Raw genomic sequence first — 25,759 nt, forward strand, 5'->3', positions numbered from 1 at the left:
AAACAATAAATAAATAAAAAACAAAAAGATGAAATCAATAAATAAATATGTTTACATAATATGACTTACTTTTGCCTAAACAATAGCATGTCATCAAAGTTGTCGTTAATGAAAAGTCGTGAACCATCAAAGTTATTAGAAAAACCCCATTTACCTGTTGTCATGTAAAAAAAAGTAAACATTAAATAAAATATATATAAAGTAACAACATCTACATAAAGTGTACTATGAGGTAAGTAATGTGGTATGAATTAAATACCTTTGTATGTCTTAACAGCACCAAAATGGACAACAACGACAACATGTGCTTCACGCTTTTCACTAACCATGTAAGAATACATGTCCTTGGCGTAATCATCCCAAAGAGTTAAATCGATCTGAACATCTCTACAAAATAATATAACAAAAAATTATAAGTTTAACAACATTTTGTAAATTTGAAAGCCTAATATAGAATAACAAACATAGAATTTATGAAAAAATTTTACTCAAGATCTTGAAGCTTAAGATTAAGGCGTTTCCCTTTACTACCATCCTTTTTGTTCGTTTCCTCGATGTTATAACAAACACAAACATAACCAATGAAATCTAGCAAAAAATATAAAATACATGTCAGCATATATAAGAACATAAAAAAACCATAAAAGTTCCTAAAACAAATATTATGGTATATAAAGTATGAAAAATTAATTAAAAAGTAACATACCTACTGTCGTACCCTCCTTTATTTTCTGTGACAGAACATCATTAAAATCAACAAAATTGAAAACATACTGCGGACCCTCCCATTTTTTGCACTTTTCCACAAACGTATGGTAGTAAAAAGATAACTTCTGATTGTTAGGTACAATCTTGAAAAATGTAGTGTTCGCAGCAAGAGAAGGCCGTTTTATGATAAGGCATTCATCAACAATAAGATGCCTCTCAAACTTTGAAAATAGCTTATGCAAGCAAGATGCTTGAATCTTGGTACCCTATCGGTAAATACATAAAAACATGAAAAGGAGATCTTAAAATGAAATGAAAATCAGTATAATTTAAACAAAAAAGAATAAATCATCAATTTACCATTTCATCCATCAGTATCATATCTATACCATAAGTCTCTCTTTCATTAGCTCTCATCTTCTTCCTCCACAAACTAACAATTTTAACCTTGATAGTGTAGTTTGTGCTAAGAGCATCGATATCGTTTAGCAAGGTGATTTGACCTTCGTTTTCCGTTGTAGCTAAGATGCAATCAATATAGGAGTAGGGTGTTGAAAAACTATTAGTTTGCATTAAACAGAAAACAATTGATCTATTTATATAAAACTATAAAACGTATTATTTTTAGTAATATAATATTAATATTTGTAATCAAAATAAACCTCGTTTTTAAAATACAATAAATAAGGAAACAGAATAATTTATAATTAGATAAAAGTAATTAACATTTATGAAAATTTAAAAAAATGGAAACTGTACATGTTAATTATATACCCTCGGGATTCAGTATACGATTTTAAATATTTTTTAAAATTACATATAATTTTATATATATTATAATGTAACATTTCACAACTATAATTAAAGTTTAAAAATTGACAATCATATTGTTATCTATCGACAGATCCATTTTAATAAAAAATGGGATACAGATTACTTTAAATCATCTTAAATGATTAATGGATTAAGATAAAAGTGTGTTTAATATACATTTTTAAATACTATTTGTAACATTTTTCTAAAATTGACAACCATTATTAAAATAAATAAAATTGATTTTTCTAACTGTTTTTGAATAACCAGTTTCCATAATTATAGGTTTGAATTTGCAAATGACGAAATTATATGATTAATAACTTGAAAAGTAAAAACGAAATATTGAATTTGCAACATACAAACGGAAAGTTAAATTTCTATAATAAAAATGAATATAAAATGGGTTATTTATGTTAAATATTATATAAAAAACTTATAATGTAGCATTTCTCAAGCATAATGCAAGTTTAAAAACTGACAATCATAGTGTTATCTATCTAGATATACATTATTCATAAAAAATGGGATACATATTACTTTAACTCATCTTAAATGCGTAATTGGTTAAGATAAAAGTGTGTTTAATCTACTTTTTTAATAAATTATTAACTTCATTAGAATCTGTCAAGGACTTTTAAAATTTGACCAATAACTGTTTAACAAATACATTAAATTTTGAAAGAAATGACAAAAATGATTGGTTAAAAGGACAGTTAAGATATGAACAAATATAATAACTTAAAATTCAAAAGCAAAACGAATGTCAATAACCAAGAAAACCATATAAAAACTTAAAAAGTAACAGATGAAAGGCAAAAAACATGTCGTAAATGTCATATATCTAATGACTACGCCTAACGTAAGGTACAACCAGATCAACACTCAACACCTGGTCATTTTCATCAAAAGAATAATGAACCGTGTCACGGACCTTAATTCTAGCAGCTTTCATGAACTTCTTCCAACTGGTTAAAGTGTATCGCCAACCTCCATCGCTTTTTCTTTCACGTCTGGTACCGTTAGTAAATTGCTGTGGCGGATCCAGATGCATAAGTCTAACGGTGATATCTCTTAAACCTTCATCAAGTCTAGCCATTCGTGAAACAGGATCTGGAATCCTCTGTATAGTTGTAGAAATAAAATTAATAAAAAAATATGAAACTAAAAGAACAATGTTTAGAAAGAAACAAAAAAAGATTCTAAAACTTACAAAATAACGTTCACCAGCCGTACGAACAAAACGACGAACACCACCATGTATTAGTTCATCAACTTCATTTTCAACATCGATAGGTGCAACTTCAGTCTGCAAATTAAATATATAACATAAATTAAAATAACATATATAAAATATATAATTAAGTACCAATATGTAACTTACCTCATCGACCTCTACATCCGAAAAATTCATTTCAAGACCATTTTTCCCAAATATTTTTAAATGGAAAAAATTACCAAAAGCTTTTGTAAAAAACAGAAAACAACCATCCTTCAACTGTAATTGACTAACAATTACGTCAATACCAACGGAAAAACCTACTTTACCGTCAGACGTTTCAATGAGAACGTTAAACGTGTTGTTGTCTATAATTACAGTAGAGATTACATCATTTGACGAATAATCATAGTGTTTTGGCAGGATACATTCAGGAATGACCTGTGGGAATGATAAAAAAAAGTCAGCAAAAACAAAATTTAATATAAGTAAAGTAATACATCAATACAATATGAAAAATATAAATATAACTTATCTTACATAAAAATGAGATGATGGAGGGAGCAGATACGTCCAAAAAGTGCCACGACTAACCCCATCAACGAAATATGTTAACTTAAACGTAGTAGAATCTATAGGATTAAATACTACCAAACACCCTATGGTTAGTCGCAAATGTTCTACAACTTTGGACCAACCATGAAAAAAGAATATCTTTCCTTTAGAAGCGCTTAATCCAACATTAAATAGTCGGCCATCTTCTGTGTGTATCGAAACATTCGTAGGACCTTTATATACACCCCATAGTTTGCACGCAGCGTCGTCTGGAATACACTAATAAAAAAAACAAAATGATTTATATTTATAGTGAAAACATATAAACAATACAATAATAACAAACTGTACTTAATAATAAGATAAAGAAAATAAAAAAAAAGTTATGTAATAATTTGTCATTTACCATAATAAATTCGTCTGCTTTATTCATGTGCCTACAGAAGCAGGGTCCTCTGAAACTGATTTAAAGATTACGATGTTAATCAAGTGTAAAATGTTAAGGTTAGCATGAGAAATAAAAAATGAAAACAAAAGATACACAGATTCTACAAATGAAATACCTTGATGAACTTTCAGCCATATGAAATACCTACAAAAAGCGGTTACATAAACAAAGCACGTCAGATGAATTATTTAAAAAAAAATAACCTTTATGATACATCATAATAAAAAACTGGGTAACCAAATGATTTACACTGCCAATTAAAAAAATTAAAAAATCCTCATTATGATAAAACCTATTATACTATCATCAAATACAGATAAAAGTTAAAAAAAAGATGATATATTACATAAACATGACAATCATAAAAATATATAATACTGAAAAAATAATAAGAATTTCTGTGACAATAAGAATCAGGGCTTGTATAACATAAACCTAAACAGTCCATCATACTGAAAAAATCATATAAACATAATCATACGAAATAGTCTGCATCAAAAATCGACTTTAGGTCAACATAAATAACAATGCTAATGGGATTAAGGATTTGGAATGACATTCACAAACTTATTAACAAACAGAATCAAATATAAGTTATTATACATCAATTCATATAAAAGTAAAGACAGATATTGATAAAAATCGGATATAGGGTTTAGTGTAAATAATGTTAAATACAAAAAATGACATAATTTTCAATAATGTTAAATACCAAACGGACTTAGGGTTAAATAAACATAAACATACATTAAACACATAACATAAAAGAAAAAACACATGAATAAAGACTAAAGAATGAATTTAACAAAAACAACTTACAGATTGTAAAACGATATGTGAACTTCAGGAATGGATTCAATGAAGAGTAGATGTAGATGATGACGGTAAAGAATATCAACCCATCTATATATGTAGATCCACTAAAGAAATTCATTGTTATATGGAAACCGATGGTATTCTTGGAATAAGATTGGAGAGAAGTTGAAGAGTTGATTGGAACCATAACTGTAAAAGAAAGTAAATAATATGTTTAAAAATAAAACGTGAAACTAATTATAGAAACATTGACTAATTACATAAACAGACATTTAATTACAAAATCATAAATTTTCATAAATTATGCTTATATACATTAAATTATCTTTAAACTAAAATTGAAAAATTTTTAACACAGAATATTGTTAATTAAAAAAAGAAAACTTAACGGAAAAAAATACAAAAACAATTTAGATTGTTTGAGCTAATCTCTGTTGCTTGACCAATTGTCGTATTCCGATTGTTATGACGGAATTAGGGATTTACATAGTCTAAACAATCATCAACAATCAACAAAAACATCTGATCTAGATTTCGGTTTTTATTTAACAATAGTAAACATGTTCAATCCATTAGATTAAATATGAATCCTACATAAAGAACAAAGTAAAACAAAATACATTCAAGATTTATAAACAACAAAGTAAAACAAAATACATTCAAGATTTATGGTCGGATCCTCAAAAATCAGACCAAATAAATAGTTAATAGAAGCACAAACAATGTTTATAAATCTAACTTTATATAGAAATTAATAACATAAAATCAACAGCAGATCTTGATTAATAACATATATAACAAATATTTAGATTTAATTTAGCGTATTTACCTTTGATGTTGACCTAATTTTTGTAAAGATGGTGAGAAGATAACCGATTGAATGTTCTAAAGGAAGAGAGAAGAAGGTAAAGTTAAGGTAGGTATGAATGAGAGATAAGAAAATGAAAAAGTTTATAAATGATCCGAATATATGCAAAAGGTGAATTGGGAAATGAAAAAACCCGACCCACAACATTCGGATCCCGCTTCCATTGTATTAAAATCGTGAATGGTTATTGCATTTGAGAATTCCCTCCTAAACTCAAAAAATGAGGTTGCCACATCAGCAAAATTGTCCCAAATCCAATGCCACATAGCCCAAATCACATCTCATTTATATATATATATATACACACTTGGTTAGTTAAAGTCTGATTTAAGAACACGTATATTAAAACAAAATAAATGGAGCACCTAAAGAAATGATCCAAGCTCTTATGTAAAGGGATTTGGTTAGTTAAAGTCAGATTTAAATGTGAGATTAAATATATTATTATTATAATATTTAATCTTGTAGCCATTATAATCATTGGAGAAGGTTTAAATGAAAACCATTAGTTATTGTAAAAACTCGAAAACTAATTAAAAAAGCCAAAAAAAAATACCAAATTTTTTTGCATAATAATTTTCGCAGGTTTTTTTATATAAAAAAATTTCATTTTTTTTTTGTATTGCACATGTGTAATACTACACATGTGTATTATTACACATGTGTAATACAATTTTTTTTTTGAAAAAAAAGTTTTTTTTCATATATAAAAACCAGCGATTTTTATAAAAAAAATTTGTGTGTTTTTTAGGCTTTTCTTAGTTAGTTTTCGAGTTTTCACAATAAAAGTGGTTTTCATTTGAACCATCCCCTATAATCATTTATATTATATAGATCAAAATATATTAATAACTTATTAATAATTAGTTGGTAATTGTTGATGGACCATATTACCCTTATTAACTAATTAGGTTTCCTCTTGGGTGTATATATAAGGAGATTATTAGAGAGTTTAAGGGTTACACAATTTACACAATCCTAATAACATCACTCGGCTCTCTCTCCATAACCGAATCCTTCCCTTGTTTCGGTTTCATCACCATCATAATCTTACACCCTAAGGAGGAACCAGATCATCCTGACAAGTATGTCACTCAATGGTTGCATCTCTGACTGGATTCTCTGCTGGCCTGTCTGCTGTAACAGGTTGTCACGGCCCCCGACCCGGTTTTACCCGCTTCAGGAGCCGCTAGACAGAAATCCTGCGGTACTTTATTTATTGTGAGTTTAGCAGCGGAAAATTTATTCACAGGATCGGCTAAGTTAAAACTTTTCCCGATTTATTTTTATTTCACAATTCGGGATAAAACCCTGATAATTTACAATAACAAGATTTTATTAATAAAACATAATTCTTTATTTTATATTGAGCCACTATCTTAAGCTTGAAATGCTTCCCCTGCATTTTTCCTGAATTACAGCAGATCACCTGAAACATGTTTGAAAAAGATTTTGTCAGCGGGGAAATACTGAGTGAATTATTCTAGTTACTGAAAATGAAACATTTATTATAATTTACAGTGGTAAGATCTTTTACAATGTTTCTGATATCAACCAATCTACCCACAGTACTTTACCACTCGACCCATTAGCCCATACGTCCAATGGTGTCTGTGATTATGGTCATATCACCCAATGGCTGCCCCAATGGTGAAGATTATCAAGTAATGTGCACAATATCCCACATACCGGCTGTAATTTGGTGATTACATAAACTTAATCACTGTAAGTTATAATTCTGAAAATAATTTGGAGTATTGTAAACAGTTAACAGCTCACAAACTGTGAGAAAAGAGTTTATAAAAGAAGAATAACTCACATTGCAGATTTAGTATTGACAGAATATGATTTTAGCCCTGTTAACCTAATTTCAACAATAATGCACACAAAACAGGGTTAGTGATCAATGCAGCAGTCACGATAATTTACGAGATCAAATTTTCACAATGAATGACAAAGTGCAATACTTCAACTCATTTATCGTATTAACGACAAACGACAAAGTATAATACTTCAACTCATTTATCGAATTATCGACAAACGACAAAGTATAATGCTTCAACTCATTTATCGAATTATCGACAAACGACAAAGCATAACCCAATGTGGGCGGCACTTAGACATTCTTTGGATATATTGATCCCGGAAATGAATCGTAATAGCGATCGAGTAATTACCCTGTTCCGCGGCAGCACCTCGATAACAGTGTGTGTGTTTAATTGTAGTAAAACGACCTTAACTCGACGTACAGACAACGATTTTACGTCGTTCCAACTCCCAGATTCAAGTCCCAAGGCCCTCTATTTATACTGAAAATTGGCTTCTCCCGCGTGTCGCGGCAGAATTCGGGGAACCTCCCGCGTATCGCCTGGGATGCCAATTTAGGGTAGGGTAGGTTTCGTGTCCAGTAGCTTGGGTGAGTTGACAGTTTTATAAAATTCAATTCAGACAACGTATAATAAAGATAATATCGATTAGGGTTTAACCCCCCCCCCTGAGTTTTAGGGGCCCTGATCCTGATTCCGATTGTTTCGAAAATTTTAGGGTTAGTGCAGAATTACTTGGGTGACTCAATTAGGGTTTTCTTAATAGCTAATTACCATTCTAATTATTAATTTTAATGAGAGTTGTTACATCCTCCCCACCTTAGGAAAAATCTCGTCCTCGAGATTCACTGGAATAGATGAGGATACTTGCGTTTCATTTCTGACTCCAGTTCCCAAGTGTATTCTGGTCCTCTCTTGGAATTCCATTTGATTTTTACCAGTACAAGTCGCTTGTGTTTGAGAAACTTGATTTTCCTATCTTCTATCTGTAAAGGTTTCTCTATGAATTTGAGCTTTTCATTTACCTCTATGTCTTGAAGAGGTACTATCAGAGATTCGTCTGATAAACATTTCTTGAGATTGGATACATGAAATACATCATGTACTCCAGCTAGTTCTTCTGGTAGCTGTAAGCGATAGGCAACTGGTCCGATTCGTTGAATCACTGGAAATGGTCCAACATATCGGGGACTCAGTTTTCCTTTCTTTCCAAATCTTACAACTCCTTTCCAAGGAGATACTTTTAATAGTACTTTGATTTGGAATTCAAGTGGTTTGCGACGATTGTCTGCATAGCTCTTCTGGCGATCTCTTGCTGTTTTCAATCTTTCCTTAATTTGAGTTATCTTGTCTGTAGTTTCCTGTACAATTTCTGGACCTGATAATTGACTTTCTCCTATTTCCGCCCAACATACAGGTGTTCTGCACTTGCGTCCATACAGTGCCTCGAATGGAGCGGTCTCGATACTTGAATGATAACTATTGTTATAGGAGAATTCAATTAATGGTAAATGGTTATCCCAATTACCTCCAAAGTCAATTACACATGCTCGAAGCATGTCTTCCAGAGTTTGGATCGTCCTTTCACTTTGTCCATCAGTTTGTGGATGATACGCAGTACTGAGATTGAGTCGGGTTCCCATTGATTCTTGAAAACTTGTCCAAAATCGGGAAGTGAAACGACTATCTCTATCCGATACGATGGAGAGCGGGACTCCATGTAAGGATACTATTTCATCCACATACAACTTGGCTAACCTTTCCATGCTAAAGGTTTCTTTTATGGGTAGAAAATGAGCTGATTTGGTTAATCGGTCCACAATTACCCAAATTGCATCATTACCTTTTCTGGTTTTGGGTAACTTAGTAACAAAGTCCATTGTTATGAGTTCCCATTTCCATACAGGCATTTCTAACTGTTGTAATAGACCTGAGGGTTTCTGGTGTTCAGCTTTAACTTGTAAACAAGTTAAACACTTAGATACGTATTCAGCTATGTCCTTTTTCATTCCTATCCACCAGAAATTCTTTCTTAAATCTTGGTACATCTTATTATTTCCTGGGTGTACAGTATACCTAGATTTATGAGCTTCCTCTAAAATTTTCGATCTTAAATCTCCTTGCTTAGGTACCCAAATTCTGCTTTTGTGGAATTTCCAAATTCCATCATTTCCTTGTTCTAATTCTTTTAGATAACCTTTCATTCCTTCGGTATTGTCCTTGATTGCCGTTTTCTGGATTTCCTTCACTTGTTCCCTTAAATCTACTTGTAAATTTATTCTAAGAGCACGGACTTGTTTTTGCTTTTCATGGAACTTACGACTTAAGGCATCTGCTACTACGTTGGCCTTTCCTTCATGATATTGAATATCACAGTCGTAATCACTCAAGACTTCCATCCATCTTCTTTGTCTCATGTTTAACTCTTTTTGTCCGAATATATATCTTAAACTCTTGTGGTCTGTATAAACAGTAAACTTACTTCCATACAGATAATGTCTCCAAATCTTAAGGGCAAAAACTATGGCTCCTAGTTCTAAATCATGAGCCGTATAGTTTTCTTCGTGCTTTTTCAATTGTCTGGAGGCATACGCAATTACCTTCTTGCGTTGCATCAACACGCATCCATATCCTAATTTTGAAGCATCACAATATACTTCAAAATTTTCTGTTCCTTCTGGTAAGGCTAAGATTGGCGCATTGGTTAATTTCTGCTTTAAGATTCTAAAAGCTTCTTCTTGTTTTGGTCCCCATTCAAACTTAGTGGCTTTACAGGTCAGCTTAGTTAATGGTACGGCTATATTGGAAAAATCCTTAATAAACCGTCTATAATAACCGGCTAAACCTATAAAACTTCTAATTTCCATTGCAGTTTGTGGAACCTTCCAGTTGGTAATTGCTTCGATCTTAGCAGGATCTACGTGAATACCTTCATAATTCACCATATGGCCTAAGAATTGCACTTCTTGTAACCAAAATTCACACTTTGAGAATTTAGCGTACAATTTTTCTTTTCTTAATAAAGTTAAGAGTGCATGCAAGTGCTGACAATGCTCAACTTGACTTTTGGAATAAATGAGTATATCGTCAATGAATACGATCACAAATTTATCCAAATATGGTTTACAGATTCGGTTCATCATGTCCATGAATGCAGCTGGGGCATTGGTTAATCCGAAGGGCATGACTGTAAACCCATAATGACCATACCTAGTTCTGAAAGCAGTTTTAGGTATGTCTTCCTCTTGTACCTTCAATTGATGATATCCGGATCTTAAGTCTATCTTAGAGAAATACCTAGCTCCTTGTAATTGATCGAAAAGATCATCAATCCTAGGTAATGGGTACCGATTCTTAATTGTGACCTTATTCAACTCTCTATAATCAATACACATTCTCATTGATCCATCTTTCTTTTTCACAAACAACACTGGTGCACCCCAAGGGGATGAACTAGGTTGTATAAATCCTTTGCTTAGTAATTCATCTAATTGCTTTTTCAATTCTAGCATTTCGGTAGGAGCTAATGGATAGGGTGCCTTGGCTATCGGTGTAGTTCCTGGAATTAGATGAATCCTAAATTCTACCTCTCTGTCTGGTGGTAATCCAGTTAAATCTTCTGGAAATACATCTGGGTATTCTGAGACTACAGGAATCTCCTTGAGTTCTTTGCCTTTAGTACAAATGATTACGGAAATCATATATACTATTCCTTGGTTCCGTTCATAATTAGCAACTTTCATTACTGATATGAACTTTAATGGCTTCCTAGGTTTATCTCCTGAAATCTTAATTACCTCTCTCCAGTAGGTGCTTGAATTTCTATAGAATTTCTATCACATATGATTTGAGCATGGTTGGCTATTAACCAATCCATTCCTAACACAACATCAAACTCAGCTAATTTAATAGGCAATAGGTTTGCAACAAACTTATGACCTGAAAGTTCTATTTCTACTTTTTGCAAAACCTGATTAATTTTGACTGAATTCCCATCTGCAGTTTCGACTGTAAAAATTTGTCTAACGGTAGTCAACGGTAACTTAAGAGCTTGACAGAATGAAGTATTTATAAAACTTTGGTTTGCACCAGAGTCAAATAATACTTTTGCATAGACGTTGTGAACTAAAAACGTACCGGCTATCACATCCGGAATGAGCTCGGCTTCTTGAGTAGTTAGCTGGAAAGCTCTGGCATTCTTCTTAACAGTTCCTTCAACGGGTTTGCCTTTGTTATCAGTGATTTTGTTCAGTTTAGGACATTCGGTTTTGTAATGTCCGGTTTCTCCACAGTGAAAGCAGGTTACAGTTTTCTTCTTACAGTTTTCTTCACTATGGCCCACAGATTTGCAGAAGTTACAAATTGCATTGCATTTTCCAAAATGCTTCCTTTTGCAATTCCTGCAGAATGGCGGGATGGAAGATTGTCTTGTTCCTTTCTTCTTGAAGTTACTACTATTACCCACCCTAAATCCTTGGGTAATTTTCTGAGCCAATTCTTTCTTCCTATCTTCATCTCTTGTGCGGACCAGTTCGTCGGTTAAAGTATTAGCTAATTCTACTGCATCGTCAATAGTATGAGGTCTCGCAGCCTTGACGATATTGCGAATTTCGCTAATTAATCCCCAAATATATCGAGAAATGAGTACTGGTTCTGGCGAAGCCAGGTTAGGTACCACTCTCGCATATTCGAAGAATGTCGAAGTATAACCACGACAATCTACCCCTGTCATTCGATGATTTAGGAACTTATTTGCCATCTGTTCCTTCTCATACTCAGGACAGAATTTTCTTTCGACAAGATTCTTAAATTCTTCCCAAGTCATAGCATAAGCCACCCGTCTGCCTTTTGCCTGCAGCACTGTGTTCCACCATTCTAGTGCTCCTTCCTTAAACAGGTTTGAGGCATACATGACTTGATCTCCTTCAGCACATTTACTTATTGCAATTACTGCTTCGGTTTTCTCTAACCATCGCAGTGTTGCAGTTGCTCCTTCATTGCCTGCAAATTCAGCGGGTTTACAAGCAAGAAATTCTTTGAAAGTGCAACCAGGTGTTGCAGCCTTTCGTTTCTTAGGGCGCGGCGTGTGCTGAGATTCATTGTCATGATTGATATGATCATTGCCCCCGTTTATACTATTACTGAAATTATCTTCGCTAGTATGTTTACTAGGAATGATATGTTGCGGATCGTTTGGATGTTTCATAGCAGCAACGAACATTGGAATTGCGTTGGCTATTCCTTGGGCAACAATATTTTCGATATCTCTTTTGGTCATATATTGATCTTCTGGGTGTTGCTCCGATTGATTAACTTCATTTACTGGTTCGTTATTATTATTTGCCATCTGATGATAATTTATTAAAATAAATTAGCAATTAGCAAATTATACAAATAATCGAACAATTTATAACATATAAGTCAAAATTATCGATTTCTCGATTCTATTTTATATCAGTATAGTATGCATCAATACACACCGATATCTTACAACGTTTTATTCGTTATGTTACAACTGGTTTCACTATTTTACAAAGATAGTTTTACCACCCTCCTACTTGTCATTCTAGAAACGGAGTTCCCTCTCGTCATACTTCCAGGCAATCTGTCCCCCTATTTCCCTAATTCTATTCCCTGCATCCATCAACTCTTCACCGAAATGGCGAAGTTCAGCCAGATTTTCATTACTCATTGGTGGATTAGGTAGGGGTTCTGGGTCAAACTGTGGAAGAAACGAGTAAGGGCTATTGACAATATTTTGAAATTGCCAATCATTTGTCCACCATTCTTCCATTTCAACAGGTTGGTCGTGGACTATTGGTTCAGTGATTGTTGGTGCAAAATTCATAGGGATTGGGTTTTCGATAGGATAGGTAAAGATACCTGTGTTGGCAGGTTGCATAGTCTCACATTTTTCCAGTAAAATATCTATCTGATCCTGAAAGGTAATTTTCTTATTTTGATTAGAGATCTCTCCGAATTCTACCTGAGTTGGTCTAGAACCTTGCCCTATTTCTATTTCTATTTCTTGAGAATACTGATCAAACTGTTCCTCCATTTGCCTAGATTCGTCATTGGCTTCAGTTTCCTATTCTTGCGGATTAGGGTTTTCCTGGATTATAATCGCCTTTCCTTTTTCTAAAGGTTTACTAGTTCTAGGAGGTTTTGTAACTGACTTTTTCTTACGTATACGGCTTCCCCACACATAATTTTTCTTTGGCCTTCTTTTTGGTTTGGTTACTGGTGGAGTAGGAAATTTTACAGGTTGGTCCACATCAGCAAAATATCCTGTAAATTCATGAGAAACTTCGATATTCACTGGATATAGATTGAGGATCTGAAAAGCTTCAGATATCTCGTTCATGCTGTGTAGCATATATGCAAAATGCACAAAATATCAAGTTAAAACTTTGGAACAAAGTTTAACAAATAACATGAAAGTTTTATTGCACACTATTTGTACAAAATACAGAAAACACACTCATATTTATTTTACTAAATTTTATTTATTTACTTATTGAGAAGTACTGCTTGCTAATTTAGGGCTTCTAGAGATTTGCATGTTCTGCCACAGTGGCTAGCATATATAAATTTGCCCATTTTTCATCGAGTTTATCTTCCCAAGGTGATTTATCGATTAAATCCTGGGTTTCCTTTTTAATTTTTTTTTCTCTGATTTGCTCCTTACTTTTCTTAATAATCATATTCCTTTTTCTAGGAGAAAGCGGATTTTCATAATTCGCTTTTTGCACAAATATTCCTTCTTCAGGAATTGTAGGGAGCTTTGAAAATTTAGTTTTGGACGAACTTCCTTCTTCATAAATTGATCTATCTAATTTAAGATAGATATCTTGCAACTTTTGTTTACCCATACTATAACTAACAAATAATCAGTTAAAAGCACATAAACACATAATCATAATAATAGTAATCAGGAAAATTAAGTATCGTTTAAATACTTAATTAGCTTAACTTAGTGGCTCTGATACCACCTTGTTTCTGTCACGGCCCCCGACCCGGTTTTACCCGCTTCAGGAGCCGCTAGACAGAAATCCTGCGGTACTTTATTTATTGTGAGTTTAGCAGCGGAAAATTTATTCACAGGATCGGCTAAGTTAAAACTTTTCCCGATTTATTTTTATTTCACAATTCGGGATAAAACCCTGATAATTTACAATAACAAGATTTTATTAATAAAACATAATTCTTTATTTTATATTGAGCCACTATCTTAAGCTTGAAATGCTTCCCCTGCATTTTTCCTGAATTACAGCAGATCACCTGAAACATGTTTGAAAAAGATTTTGTCAGCGGGGAAATACTGAGTGAATTATTCTAGTTACTGAAAATGACACATTTATTATAATTTACAGTGGTAAGATCTTTTACAATGTTTCTGATATCAACCAATCTACCCACAGTACTTTACCACTCGACCCATTGGCCCATACGTCCAATGGTGTCTGTGATTATGGTCATATCACCCAATGGCTGCCCCAATGGTGAAGATTATCAAGTAATGTGCACAATACCCCACATACCGGCTATAATTTGGTGATTACATAAACTTAATCACTGTAAGTTATAATTCTGAAAATAATTTGGAGTATTGTAAACAGTTAACAGCTCACAAACTGTGAGAAAAGAGTTTATAAAAGAAGAATAACTCACATTGCAGATTTGGTACTGACAGAATATGATTTTAGCCCTGTTAACCTAATTTCAACAATAATGCACACAAAACAGGGTTAGTGATCAATGCAGCAGTCACGATAATTTACGAGATCAAATTTTCACAATGAATGACAAAGTGCAATACTTCAACTCATTTATCGTATTAACGACAAACGACAAAGTATAATACTTCAACTCATTTATCGAATTATCGACAAACGACAAAGTATAATGCTTCAACTCATTTATCGAATTATCGACAAACGACAAAGCATAACCCAATGTGGGCGGCACTTAGACATTCTTTGGATATGTTGATCCCGGAAATGAATCCTAATAGCGATCGAGTAATTACCCTGTTCCGCGACAGCACCTCGATAACAGTGTGTGTGTTTAATTGTAGTAAAACGACCTTAACTCGACGTACAGACAACGATTTTACGTCGTTCCAACTCCCAGATTCAAGTCCCAAGGCCCTCTATTTATACTGAAAATTGGCTTCTCCCGCGTGTCGCGGCAGAATTCGAGGAACCTCCCGCGTATCGCCTGGGATGCCAATTTAGGGTAGGGTAGGTTTCGTGTCCAGTAGCTTGGGTGAGTTGACAGTTTTATAAAATTCAATTCAGACAACGTATAATAAAGATAATATCGATTAGGGTTTAACCCCCCCCCCTGAGTTTTAGAGGCCCTGATCCTGATTCCGATTGTTTCGAAATTTTAGGGTTAGTGCAGAATTACTTGGGTGTCTCAATTAGGGTTTTCTTAATAGCTAATTACCATTCTAATTATTAATTTTAATGAGAGTTGTTACACAGGTATATTATTCATGTTTTCCATTATGTTTAAACATAACTGATCAACATAAAAAAACATGTACATCTTGTCGAATCGTCAAAAGCAATCGATAAACCCAAAACATCAGCTGAGTGTATAAAAACTTAAAGTACGTCTACGTTACAGACAAAGTTAACACTAACCATACCGTCACACAAAACCTCTGGTAACATCAATAACAAAAAAAGGCAGCAAGCCAAAAGTTAGAAAGACGGAAACCCAAAATCACAGACGGTGAAACAACATACATCAACGTAGGAAGCAAATATTCAGCGGTGTTGGCCAGAAAGTGTACATATGTAACATACAAAGCCAGAAAAAGAAAGCGTTCAAACAGTAACAACCAAAAAGAAAGATGGTCGAACAACATATGTAAACAGACGAAGAAAACGCTTACCTAAAGTAGCCGGAGAAACAGAGAGAAAGCAATGTAGAGATAGAGAGAGAGAGAGCGCACGTAAAGGAGAAGACATGGTAATGGTTCAACCTTTTAAACCCTCGCCGACCCAAATGTACAAACCCAAAAGCAAAAAAAACAAACAACTCAAAGCATATAAAACCAAGCAAAGCACAATATATAACATACAATGCAGAAATCTTATAAATCGACATTATATGAATTGATTTAGTCATATCATAATTTATAATTATATGCCAAGATTATTTGAGCAGAAACAAAACTAAGATTGTAGTCATCAATAATCGTTAATGATTATTGTTTCACATATAGATACATTTAACTTTTCATAAAAAAACAAGAAAATAAATCAAGACAGTTTAAAGTTTGAATAATGTTACAATTTTTAGGATGCGTGAAAAGTTAAAATGGTTAAGAGAAAAAAGATCTTATTTTTTCTCTTTTAAAAAGAATATACTCTTTAATTTAAGAATTAATAATTACATGGAGGGCTAGGTGGTTAAATTATGAATTTGAACATTTCATTATGAATATTTCGGATATGGTGTTTATTCTTTGTTATCGTGTTTGCTCATTAACACTGTTGGAATGTACATATGTTAACAAGATATGAAATAACCATTATACTTATAAAACAAACAATTTAGAAAAATAATCCCATAGCCATCCCCTTTCCCGTTCATTGTTCAATTCCCGCCTTTCTTGTCGAGTTTTTTTTAACGACAGAAACTCTACGATAAATAAACACGGGCCAACAAAGACTGTGATGCCATATCTTCTTAAATGAGCAATTCAGGAGTAACTAGTTAAGAATCAAAGAAAACATCATTTTTGGTCAAGAAAACGTCCAATAAAAGCTGAATATTTCCGTATTTTACAAAGAGAACCAAGTCAACTAACCAAGATCAAAAAACCAAACAATCTTTTCGGATATGTTATGTAATTTTTAAAGATGATATTCATACCGACTTAACATGAATTTTGTAAACAATTGAGCATTACATACCTAACGTTTTACAACTTGATAAAGAGTGAAAAACAAATCTTCAATTTTGTAAAGAAAAAAAAATGAATTCGTAATTACTTTTCTCCTTACCACATAAATCATTAATTAACCTTTCAATTTTATATAATTTAACGTCCGTGTATCCATGACACTGATTAAAAATCACGAGTGCATTAAGCAAATAATTTAGTCGATTTCCGGTAACAATTGCTAAGACTATCTTTAATGCGCCCGAATCAAATCTGTCCGAAGCCACGCTGGAGCTGTCCGAATTTCAGTGGAGCGTTGGAGTCAGCCGCCCGAAATTATCCGAAAGGTGAACGTCCGAAGCTAAGGGCTTGGTTTATGTCGGTTATTGTGCCATTTCCTTGTTTTTTATATTGTTTTTTTTCAATGACGGTTGAGATTGGGTTCTTTTGAAAATGTTGAAGCTTCAATAAATCAATGGAGGATGGAGAAGATGTACAGGATAAGAGTAGGTTGAGGATTTTTATTTTAATATTAAAAGTTTTATAATTACCCTTTTAATTAAAGTAAACTACATAGTAGGTCCCTCTAATTAAAGGTTTTATTTACACCCATTAAAAAGAATCCAATTTAAAACAAACTAGTTCTAAAAATTCCAATAAAAAAATTGGTTAGGTGTGTAATACAATTTCTATGCTTTTATTTTTTTTTTAATGTGGTTCGCTTTTTATTTAGATATTAACATTTTCACTAATTATTTAAACATTTATTATTTAGACATGAATTACAGACAAGTGAAATTTGTATAATTGGAGAAGATAGAAAGAGTAAAGTATGTAAGAAGATTTTTACTATATAATAATATTAAAAGAACTACATTAACCCTATATAATCAAAGTAGATTAAAAAAATCCAATTAAGAAAAATTTTCGGTGCATATGTATTTATTTATTTTTTTTATCAAATTTACTTTTTTTTTTATTTTAGATATTACCTATTTAAGTAATTGAATTTAAAGAAAAAAAGAGGTGATGATGTGGAAAATCTAAGGATATGTAAGGATATTTGTATGGTTGAAGATGAAATTGAGAGGTTTTAAGGATTTGTAAGGATTTTTAAGGATTTGTATGGATATGATGTGGCAGCTGACTAGGCAACTAAGGACGCCTAAGGACTCCTTAGCATTGGAGATAGTCTAATTGGAGAAGATAGAAAGAGTAAAGTATGTAAGAAGATTTTTACTATATAATAATATTAAAAGAACTACATTAACCCTATATAATCAAAGTAGATTAAAAAAATCCAATTAAGAAAAATTTTCGGTGCATATGTATTTATTTATTTTTTTATCAAATTTACTTTTTTTTTATTTTAGATATTACCTATTTAAGTAATTGAATTTAAAGAAAAAAAGAGGTGATGATGTGGAAAATCTAAGGATATGTAAGGATATTTGTATGGTTGAAGATGAAATTGAGAGGTTTTAAGGATTTGTAAGGATTTTTAAGGATTTGTATGGATATGATGTGGCAGCTGACTAGGCAACTAAGGACGCCTAAGGACTCCTTAGCATTGGAGATAGTCTAATTGACGAACATTAGCAACTGACACAACTGAAGTTTTTTTTATATTTTTTGAGGAAAACGTTATATTTATATTTGAAGAACAGAAAATTTATGTTCCATTTCTAGGATCGGAAATATTAATATATTATTGTAATTCTAATTTACTTTTTGCGGGAGAGAAAGAAGTGGCCAGCTGGCATCGGCAACTGTTCTGTCGGTGACACCCCATAGCCTATCATGGAAACACACATGACCAACATGGTTTTTGTACCTTTTTGTTTCCTCCACTTGTTTATATTTGCCGTTTGGAAAAAAAAAGAAACTTCGTTTATTTATTTATAAATTATAATGCATGCATATTCTCTTTACTATATTATTTCAAGGAAGTTAAATTTTCAATAATTCTAAGACTATCTCGAATGCATCCATTGGAGGATGTTCTTACAAGTCTTTAAAGATCATTACCATTGAAGTGCATCTATCCTAACATGCCCTTAGGTTAGATGTCCTTGCATAAGGGCATGGATTTGCCTCGGTTCATGCGATGAGGTGGACCCAAAGTAAAAAAAGAAATGTTTTATTTAAATATTGTGTGTAATGGATAGGTGATGAGGTGAAAATTAAGAAGGGTAAGAATATTTGTAGGGTTGGAGATGAAATTGAGGTTTTTAAGGATTTGTAAGGATATTATGTGTCAGATGATGTGACAGCTAAAGGCATCTAAGGGCGCGTTTAGCATTGGAGATAGTCTAACCACTTGTTGTTGGCCGACAACAAACTACAAAAATAAACACTGATGGTTTTGCCTTTTAACCTATTGTTCACCAATAAATATCTTCTAACTGAGGTCTAACCTAGTTCATCTTTAGTGACGTGAACGCTGGCATGGCATAGACCTTTGTCATTTAATGAGGTGGTCGCTTATATGGCACCACCTCACCCCAAAACCACCACCACCGGTCACAACGACCACCACCATCAGCTGCTATCACCCACCACCATACCCGCGGGTTTCGGGTACACCCGTTAATTTAGAAAGCTTACCCGTAGGGTATACTCAACCCAAAACCCATCGGGTATCTACTAAGGTATCTACTAACCGGTTACATTTCGTATTGTCACTATAAAAATATATATCAAATAACTACAATGTATACGGAATAGATACTTATATGCATAAAAAGATGGATGTATCATATATATATATATATATATATAGATATATACATACAAACATATTTAACAATATAAAAGAAATTATATCGGGTATACAATCGGGTAAATGGGTACACTTTCTCGGGTAAACGAGTATATCACTAAATCTCAAAGCCGTACTAAACCCGTGAAAAAAAATATAAAAACTATTCCCAAACCAGATTAACCGACCCCAAACCCGTCCCAAATGTATCGGTTTCGGGTTTACCTATCGGGTTCGGGTTTGATTGTCATCCCTACACAACCATCAACCGCCACCATCCACATCCAATGCCATCAGCCATCACCACCCAAGACCCCGATCTAAATGTTTACAAACCTGCACCCGACCCTTCATTTGAATAATTGCAGTCGTCAATTGTGACAGTCAGATTGGGGTCTTGTTGCTTCGTTTGGCCGGAAAAGAGATATCAGAGGAGGTTGGTGGTGATGGCTAATGGCGGTGGAGGTGGGTGGTAGTGGTTGATGGTAGTGGGTGGTGATGATTAATGACGATGGAGGTGGGTGGTGGCGGCTGATGGTGGTGGTGGTGGTTGTGGAGGTGGCTGGTGGTGGCGGCTGATCGTGATGGTCGATGGCTGGAGGTGGCTGGTGGTGGCTGGTGGTAGTGGTGGTGGCTAATGGTGGTGGCGATTGGTGGTGGTGGGGGTAAGGTGGTGCCACATAAGCAACCACCTCGTCAGATAACAAAGGACTATGCCACGTCGGCGTCCACATCACAAAAAAACTAACTGGGTTAGACTTCAGTTAGAAAATGTCCATTGGTGGACAATAGATTAAAAGGTGGGACCATTAGTGGTTATTTTTATAGTTGGGACCGTTGTCGGCCAATGGCAAATAGTTGAGATTATTAAAATCCATTATTCCTTATTTCAACTAGGGATGATCATTTGGTACTGGGTATCGGTACTGACTTGGTACAGTTTTGATACCGGTACCGAATTTCTCGTAACGAATATCAGTATCGATTCAGTGCGCATTTTTTGGCATTTTCGGTACCAGTACTTTGGGTTCGGTACCTGTTCGATGCGGTACCAGAATTTTACTGAATTTTACTTTCAAATACCAATACCGCCGCAATACTGGTACCGTTCTGAGCATTTTAGGTACCGGTACCAGTTACATATTTGACTATCTTCAATATTGGTACCGGTACTCATATTTGACTAAGTTTGATACTGATACCAAGCCAATCCCTAATTTCAACATATACAAAATGTTTTAACTAAAAACCATACAGGTTGAGTGGGTTATTTTTGTTTATTACAAGCTGAAAAGAACAAGATTTTAACATAATATAATGTTGTATACACGGGTGGAACTAGAAAGTGGCTTGGGAACGTAGTATTGTTATTGTTTTCTTTTAGTTTGGCTCTTTAAATTTAGTGATCACAGAGGAACTAAAACAAAAACTTTTGAAAAGTTTGCGACATTGAACTCTAAACTTTTAGTGTAGAATATAGAAAATTAGAAATTATATATTTTTTTGGAACGACAAACTTCTACATAAATATATAAAAAAAGGGTCAGCAAGAAACATGAACCCCAAAGTCACAAAATTACATCCTGAATATTAAACTCACACCATCTAACCCAATTAAGGTTTACATATTTAGATCTACTAGAAATCCAATAAAAAACATTTTCCTTACTAGTGTCCGCCATTCTATTGAAATGCAAGTGATTGTTGTTGAACGTCGCCTCATTCCTTGTCTAGATTAACTAGTTAATGATCATAACACATGCCCTTATTGTAACAAAAATGTATTACGTGCCTCTTATTGTAACATAAATGAGTCTAGATTAACTAATTAAATTGATAGAACCAAATTTATCTTTCTGACATTTACAATAAGGCCATATGTTATGAGAATTCATTGGGGGTGCTAGTGGTGCCAAATCAGCAGGATCGTGAATACCGCAATGAGTGTGTGCCATTCAGGGCGTTGGGCCCAAGCTTGGTGGGGATAGTGGGTGTGGAGTATGGGAAAAAGGAAGTTGGTTGGTAGTTAAACGATGGTAGCAAGGGGAGGTGGCGCCAATGGGCGTGTTGACCATTACAGGTTTACGAAGATGGCCGCATTAATGAGGGAAAGTGTCGTCTTACATTGCACTCATGTGACACTTTTTCTTTCGCCTTTAAGCTCCTTTAGTGTTCTCCATAACACTCCATAACACATAGAGTAACGACTTGACAAATTAAAGAACACCATGTAACAATTATTACATAATTAACAAGAACAAATAAAGATCAGTTGTCTTTATGGGATCAAAACTTATAACTAACGAAAATATTTCACCATAGGATTCATACTTGTTATCAACTCCAAGTAACATAAAGTATATACATTGTTACACCATAATCATAAAAATTTAAAGCCCATAAAACATGGACCACCACAACTTTAAAGAAACAATACAATAATTAATTTCATATATAACAATTAACAAAAATTAAAAATTACATAATAATCCAATTTTACAAAATAACTTTTACCACAACAGTAAAAGTAAAACCCATACCCACCGACGACAGCCACCGGAATCGTATCTCCGGCACATTCTACTCCCATTTTCTCTCTCTAAACAAAAGAATTTCATTTCATACAACAACATAATGCAGATTACAGATCACCCAATTTTTAACAATTTCAGAATCTGGTGCTACCATCGTCAAAGTTCCTCGAGTAACTACCGGAATTATACCGAACAGTTTGAGGAAGCCCAACTTTATCGGATCTAACCATCTTCCGGATCTCGGATCTTACCTTTAAAAAAACACTCTTCCAGCTGCCACCATTGCTACCGTTGCTAGAGCTTTTATTAAACTCCAGATCTGGTCCAAACACGGGTTTTCTAGAAAGTATCCACCCCCATCCCCAGTCCCACCAGTTTCGGATCGAGGTGGATGCGGATTCACCCATTGAAGAAACGGATTTGGATCGGCGCATGGCCCATGCGGTTGCGGCGGAGGTGGTGTCGGAGATGGAGGACGGGTGGATGCGTAAGGAGACCGAGGAGAGTCGCCGGCGGATGCCGGCGGTGACGGAGGATGGGTCGGGTGAACCGGTGGGGTGGGAGACGGGGAGAGATCTTTCTCTTTGTAACATGGTGGGTCGGGTCGGATCTGAATGGCGTGGGTATTTGGGTATTGAAAGGAAGATGGAAATGAAATTGAAATGGGGATGAGAGAGAGGAGGGTGGTAGTGGTATGAATATAAATGGGGAGGTGGTGAAAGGTGGTGGGATCCATCAATGGAGGCGACAGCTTACTTATATGATGATGATGGTATATGTTATTTTGACTTTCTTACCCAAACTTTTGTCGGTTCATCATCCGTTTGTGTAACTTTGTTCCTAATCATGGTTTTATCTTTTTCACTAGAATATTTTAGGGATTGTGAAGTAGCAATTTTGGTTTTAAGAATAGAGATACAATAGGAAGTTTATTTGACTAAGAAGATTAGGAAGTGATTTTGATCATCCATTTAGTTAATCAAGTGCTAAGATTAAATGATGGAAATTGAAGAAAAAAAAGAGGCGCGTGAGTTTGTTTAGGGGCATTCTAGTCAATCCAAGGCAATAGTTTATCTCTCCTCAAATTCCCTCCATTTTTTAAACATTAATAACTCTATCATACGACATTATTTTTTTATAAAAATTGCACCAAAAAAACGAGCGTTTTTTAATCTTTAAAACGAGTATACTATTGCTATATTTTCGAAATTTTTTTTGAAAACCCAGTTGCGTAAAACGCAATGGAAAAAACCCAGTTGCGTAAAACGCAATGAAAAAAAAAAACCTAAAAAATGACATTTTTCTAAAATGCAATGCACCAAAAACACAAAGAAATGTCTTATTTGTAAAACGCAATGGTCAGAAAACACAAAGAAATGTGTTATTTCTAAAACGCAATAGCCTAAAACCTCAAAAGAAAGTGTAGTTTCTAAAACGCAATGGACTGAAAACACATAAAAATGTGTTTTACCTAAAACGCAATAGACTAAAAACATTTCAAAATGTGTTTTTCTAAAACGCAATGGACCAAAAAACACATAAAAATGTCTTTTTTTAAAAAAAACGCAATGGCCTAAAAACACAAAGAAAAGTGTTTTTTGTAAAACGCAATGGACTAAAAACACTACAAAATGTGTTTTCCTAAAACGTATTAGACCAAAAAAAACACATAAAAAAGTGTTTTCCTAAAAAAATAATTTGTTTTACCACAAAGGACTAAAACACAGTAAATTGCGTTGTAGCATTGCGTTTATAAATAATTGAAGAACACACTGTTTTAATAGTGTTTTAATGTTAATGATCTTGCTCATATGCATGGAACATCACATAGAACATCACATCAAACAATTTAAATATGTATTTCAAAAAGAAAATAGTTGAGGATTAAATATGTATCAAAGCTGTTATTGTAGAAGTTTTCAACCATAATTTAAAATCAATAAATTTAATATTTTTAGTTGGTGGGAAACGAGATTCCATTTATTGGAAAACTGAATATGCCACTCATATTACAAATCCCAAAAACCCAATGCAGATTCATTACAAAAACGCAATGCCAAATTCTACAGAAAAACGCAATACAAATTCTTATCTGAAACTAAAACTTGCCTTCCGTTGTATCGACCCTTCGTATAAGGTAACCATTCCCTTTCTTTCTTTATTTTCTGTTATATATTTGTCAAAACGTAATACAAAATTCTTATATGAATCTGTAGCAGGTGCCTCCATTATCCTTTCTTCCATAACAAGTAAAGGTTCGTCACTTCCGTAAAGGGTTTTGTAGTTGCATCAACATCTAAGGCTTTCAGATATGAGCGGATCAGGTTTTGGACGAAAAGACAAGCCGGAACGACGATCGGAGAAGCTAAAAATTCCAATTTTTCTTCTGCGGCGGTGGAGAGGTTGCGGTAGGCGGTAGAGTGGTGGTGGTGGGCGGCAATTGTGGTGGTGGTGGTGTGGGTTTGAGATGAATCATAAAAGAGAAAGACGTACTGCGTTTTTTAGATCTAGGGTTTTCATGAGACTAATTTGTGTTTGACTAAAATGCCCCTTCTTATGTTTTTTCTTTTTGTCACATGGCATAATCCTATTGCTTCCTATCCTTCCTAGCCAAAATAAACTTCCTATTTGATCCTTTCCCTTGGTTTTAAATCTTACTTTTTAGAAATCAAGTTAAGGATCTTATATATAGAAGTTTTTGCGTTCAAAAAAAAAAATTAAGGATCTCAGGGGTTGTTTGTTTACCTCTTAATAAGGCTCTTAATGGTTCAGACCTCTTACTGGTTTAGCACTTAATGCTTCAGACTGTTTGTTTTACGAGCAGATGTCTGAATGGTTCAGACATTTGCTTCTGAATTGTTAAGATTTATACAGAGTCTGAATGGTTAAGACCTCTAATCTGAATTGGTCAGACTTTTGCCTCTGAACGGTTAAGCATTATACAGGCTCGTAATGGTTCAGACCTCTTACTGGTTCAGCACTTAATGGTTCAGACCTCTTACTGGTTCATCACTTAACCATATAACATGTTTGATAACTATTACTAGTTTTGATATTAAATAGGGATGATAATGAGTTGAGTATTAGGTTGGGTGTTGTGGTATAAAGCCCCTAAGGGTTTATAATGTCATGTTAGCGCCACTTATGCATCATATAAGCGAGGGGTTTTACCGTTAACTTGCACAGTGTGAGATAACGCCCCTTTAAAGGCCCCTTTTAAACAATATAGGAAAAGGAAAAGAAAAAGGAAATCAAAAAGAGGAAAATTTGATTGGTGGGAATGAATGGGTCCCATATGCAATTATGCATA

General features: G+C 33.9%; 2 protein-coding genes across 2 annotated transcripts; both read right to left on the reverse strand.

The window, feature by feature from the left end:
• Window positions 1-20,286: 20,286 nt before the first annotated feature.
• On the reverse strand, window positions 20,287-20,649 carry LOC110919579 (extensin-1-like). Its single transcript, XM_022163851.1, has one exon. It carries the CDS (start codon window positions 20,647-20,649, stop codon window positions 20,287-20,289), a length of 363 nt encoding a protein of 120 aa, XP_022019543.1.
• A 1,649-nt stretch (window positions 20,650-22,298) lies between these two features.
• On the reverse strand, window positions 22,299-23,163 carry LOC110916057. The gene has a single exon (XM_022160806.2). It carries the CDS (start codon window positions 23,040-23,042, stop codon window positions 22,584-22,586), a length of 459 nt encoding a protein of 152 aa, XP_022016498.1. The 5' UTR covers window positions 23,043-23,163; the 3' UTR covers window positions 22,299-22,583.
• Window positions 23,164-25,759: the final 2,596 nt, after the last annotated feature.

This window comes from Helianthus annuus, chromosome 16 (assembly GCF_002127325.2).
Source record: "Helianthus annuus cultivar XRQ/B chromosome 16, HanXRQr2.0-SUNRISE, whole genome shotgun sequence".
Taxonomy (NCBI): domain Eukaryota; kingdom Viridiplantae; phylum Streptophyta; class Magnoliopsida; order Asterales; family Asteraceae; genus Helianthus; species Helianthus annuus.

What these genes read in the sequence shown, in the direction of transcription:
- LOC110919579 (XM_022163851.1), bottom strand. Translation starts at nt 20,649, where the DNA reads ATGTGGACGCCGACGTGGCATAGTCCTTTGTTATCTGACGAGGTGGTT.
- LOC110916057 (XM_022160806.2), bottom strand. Translation starts at nt 23,042, where the DNA reads ATGTTACAAAGAGAAAGATCTCTCCCCGTCTCCCACCCCACCGGTTCA.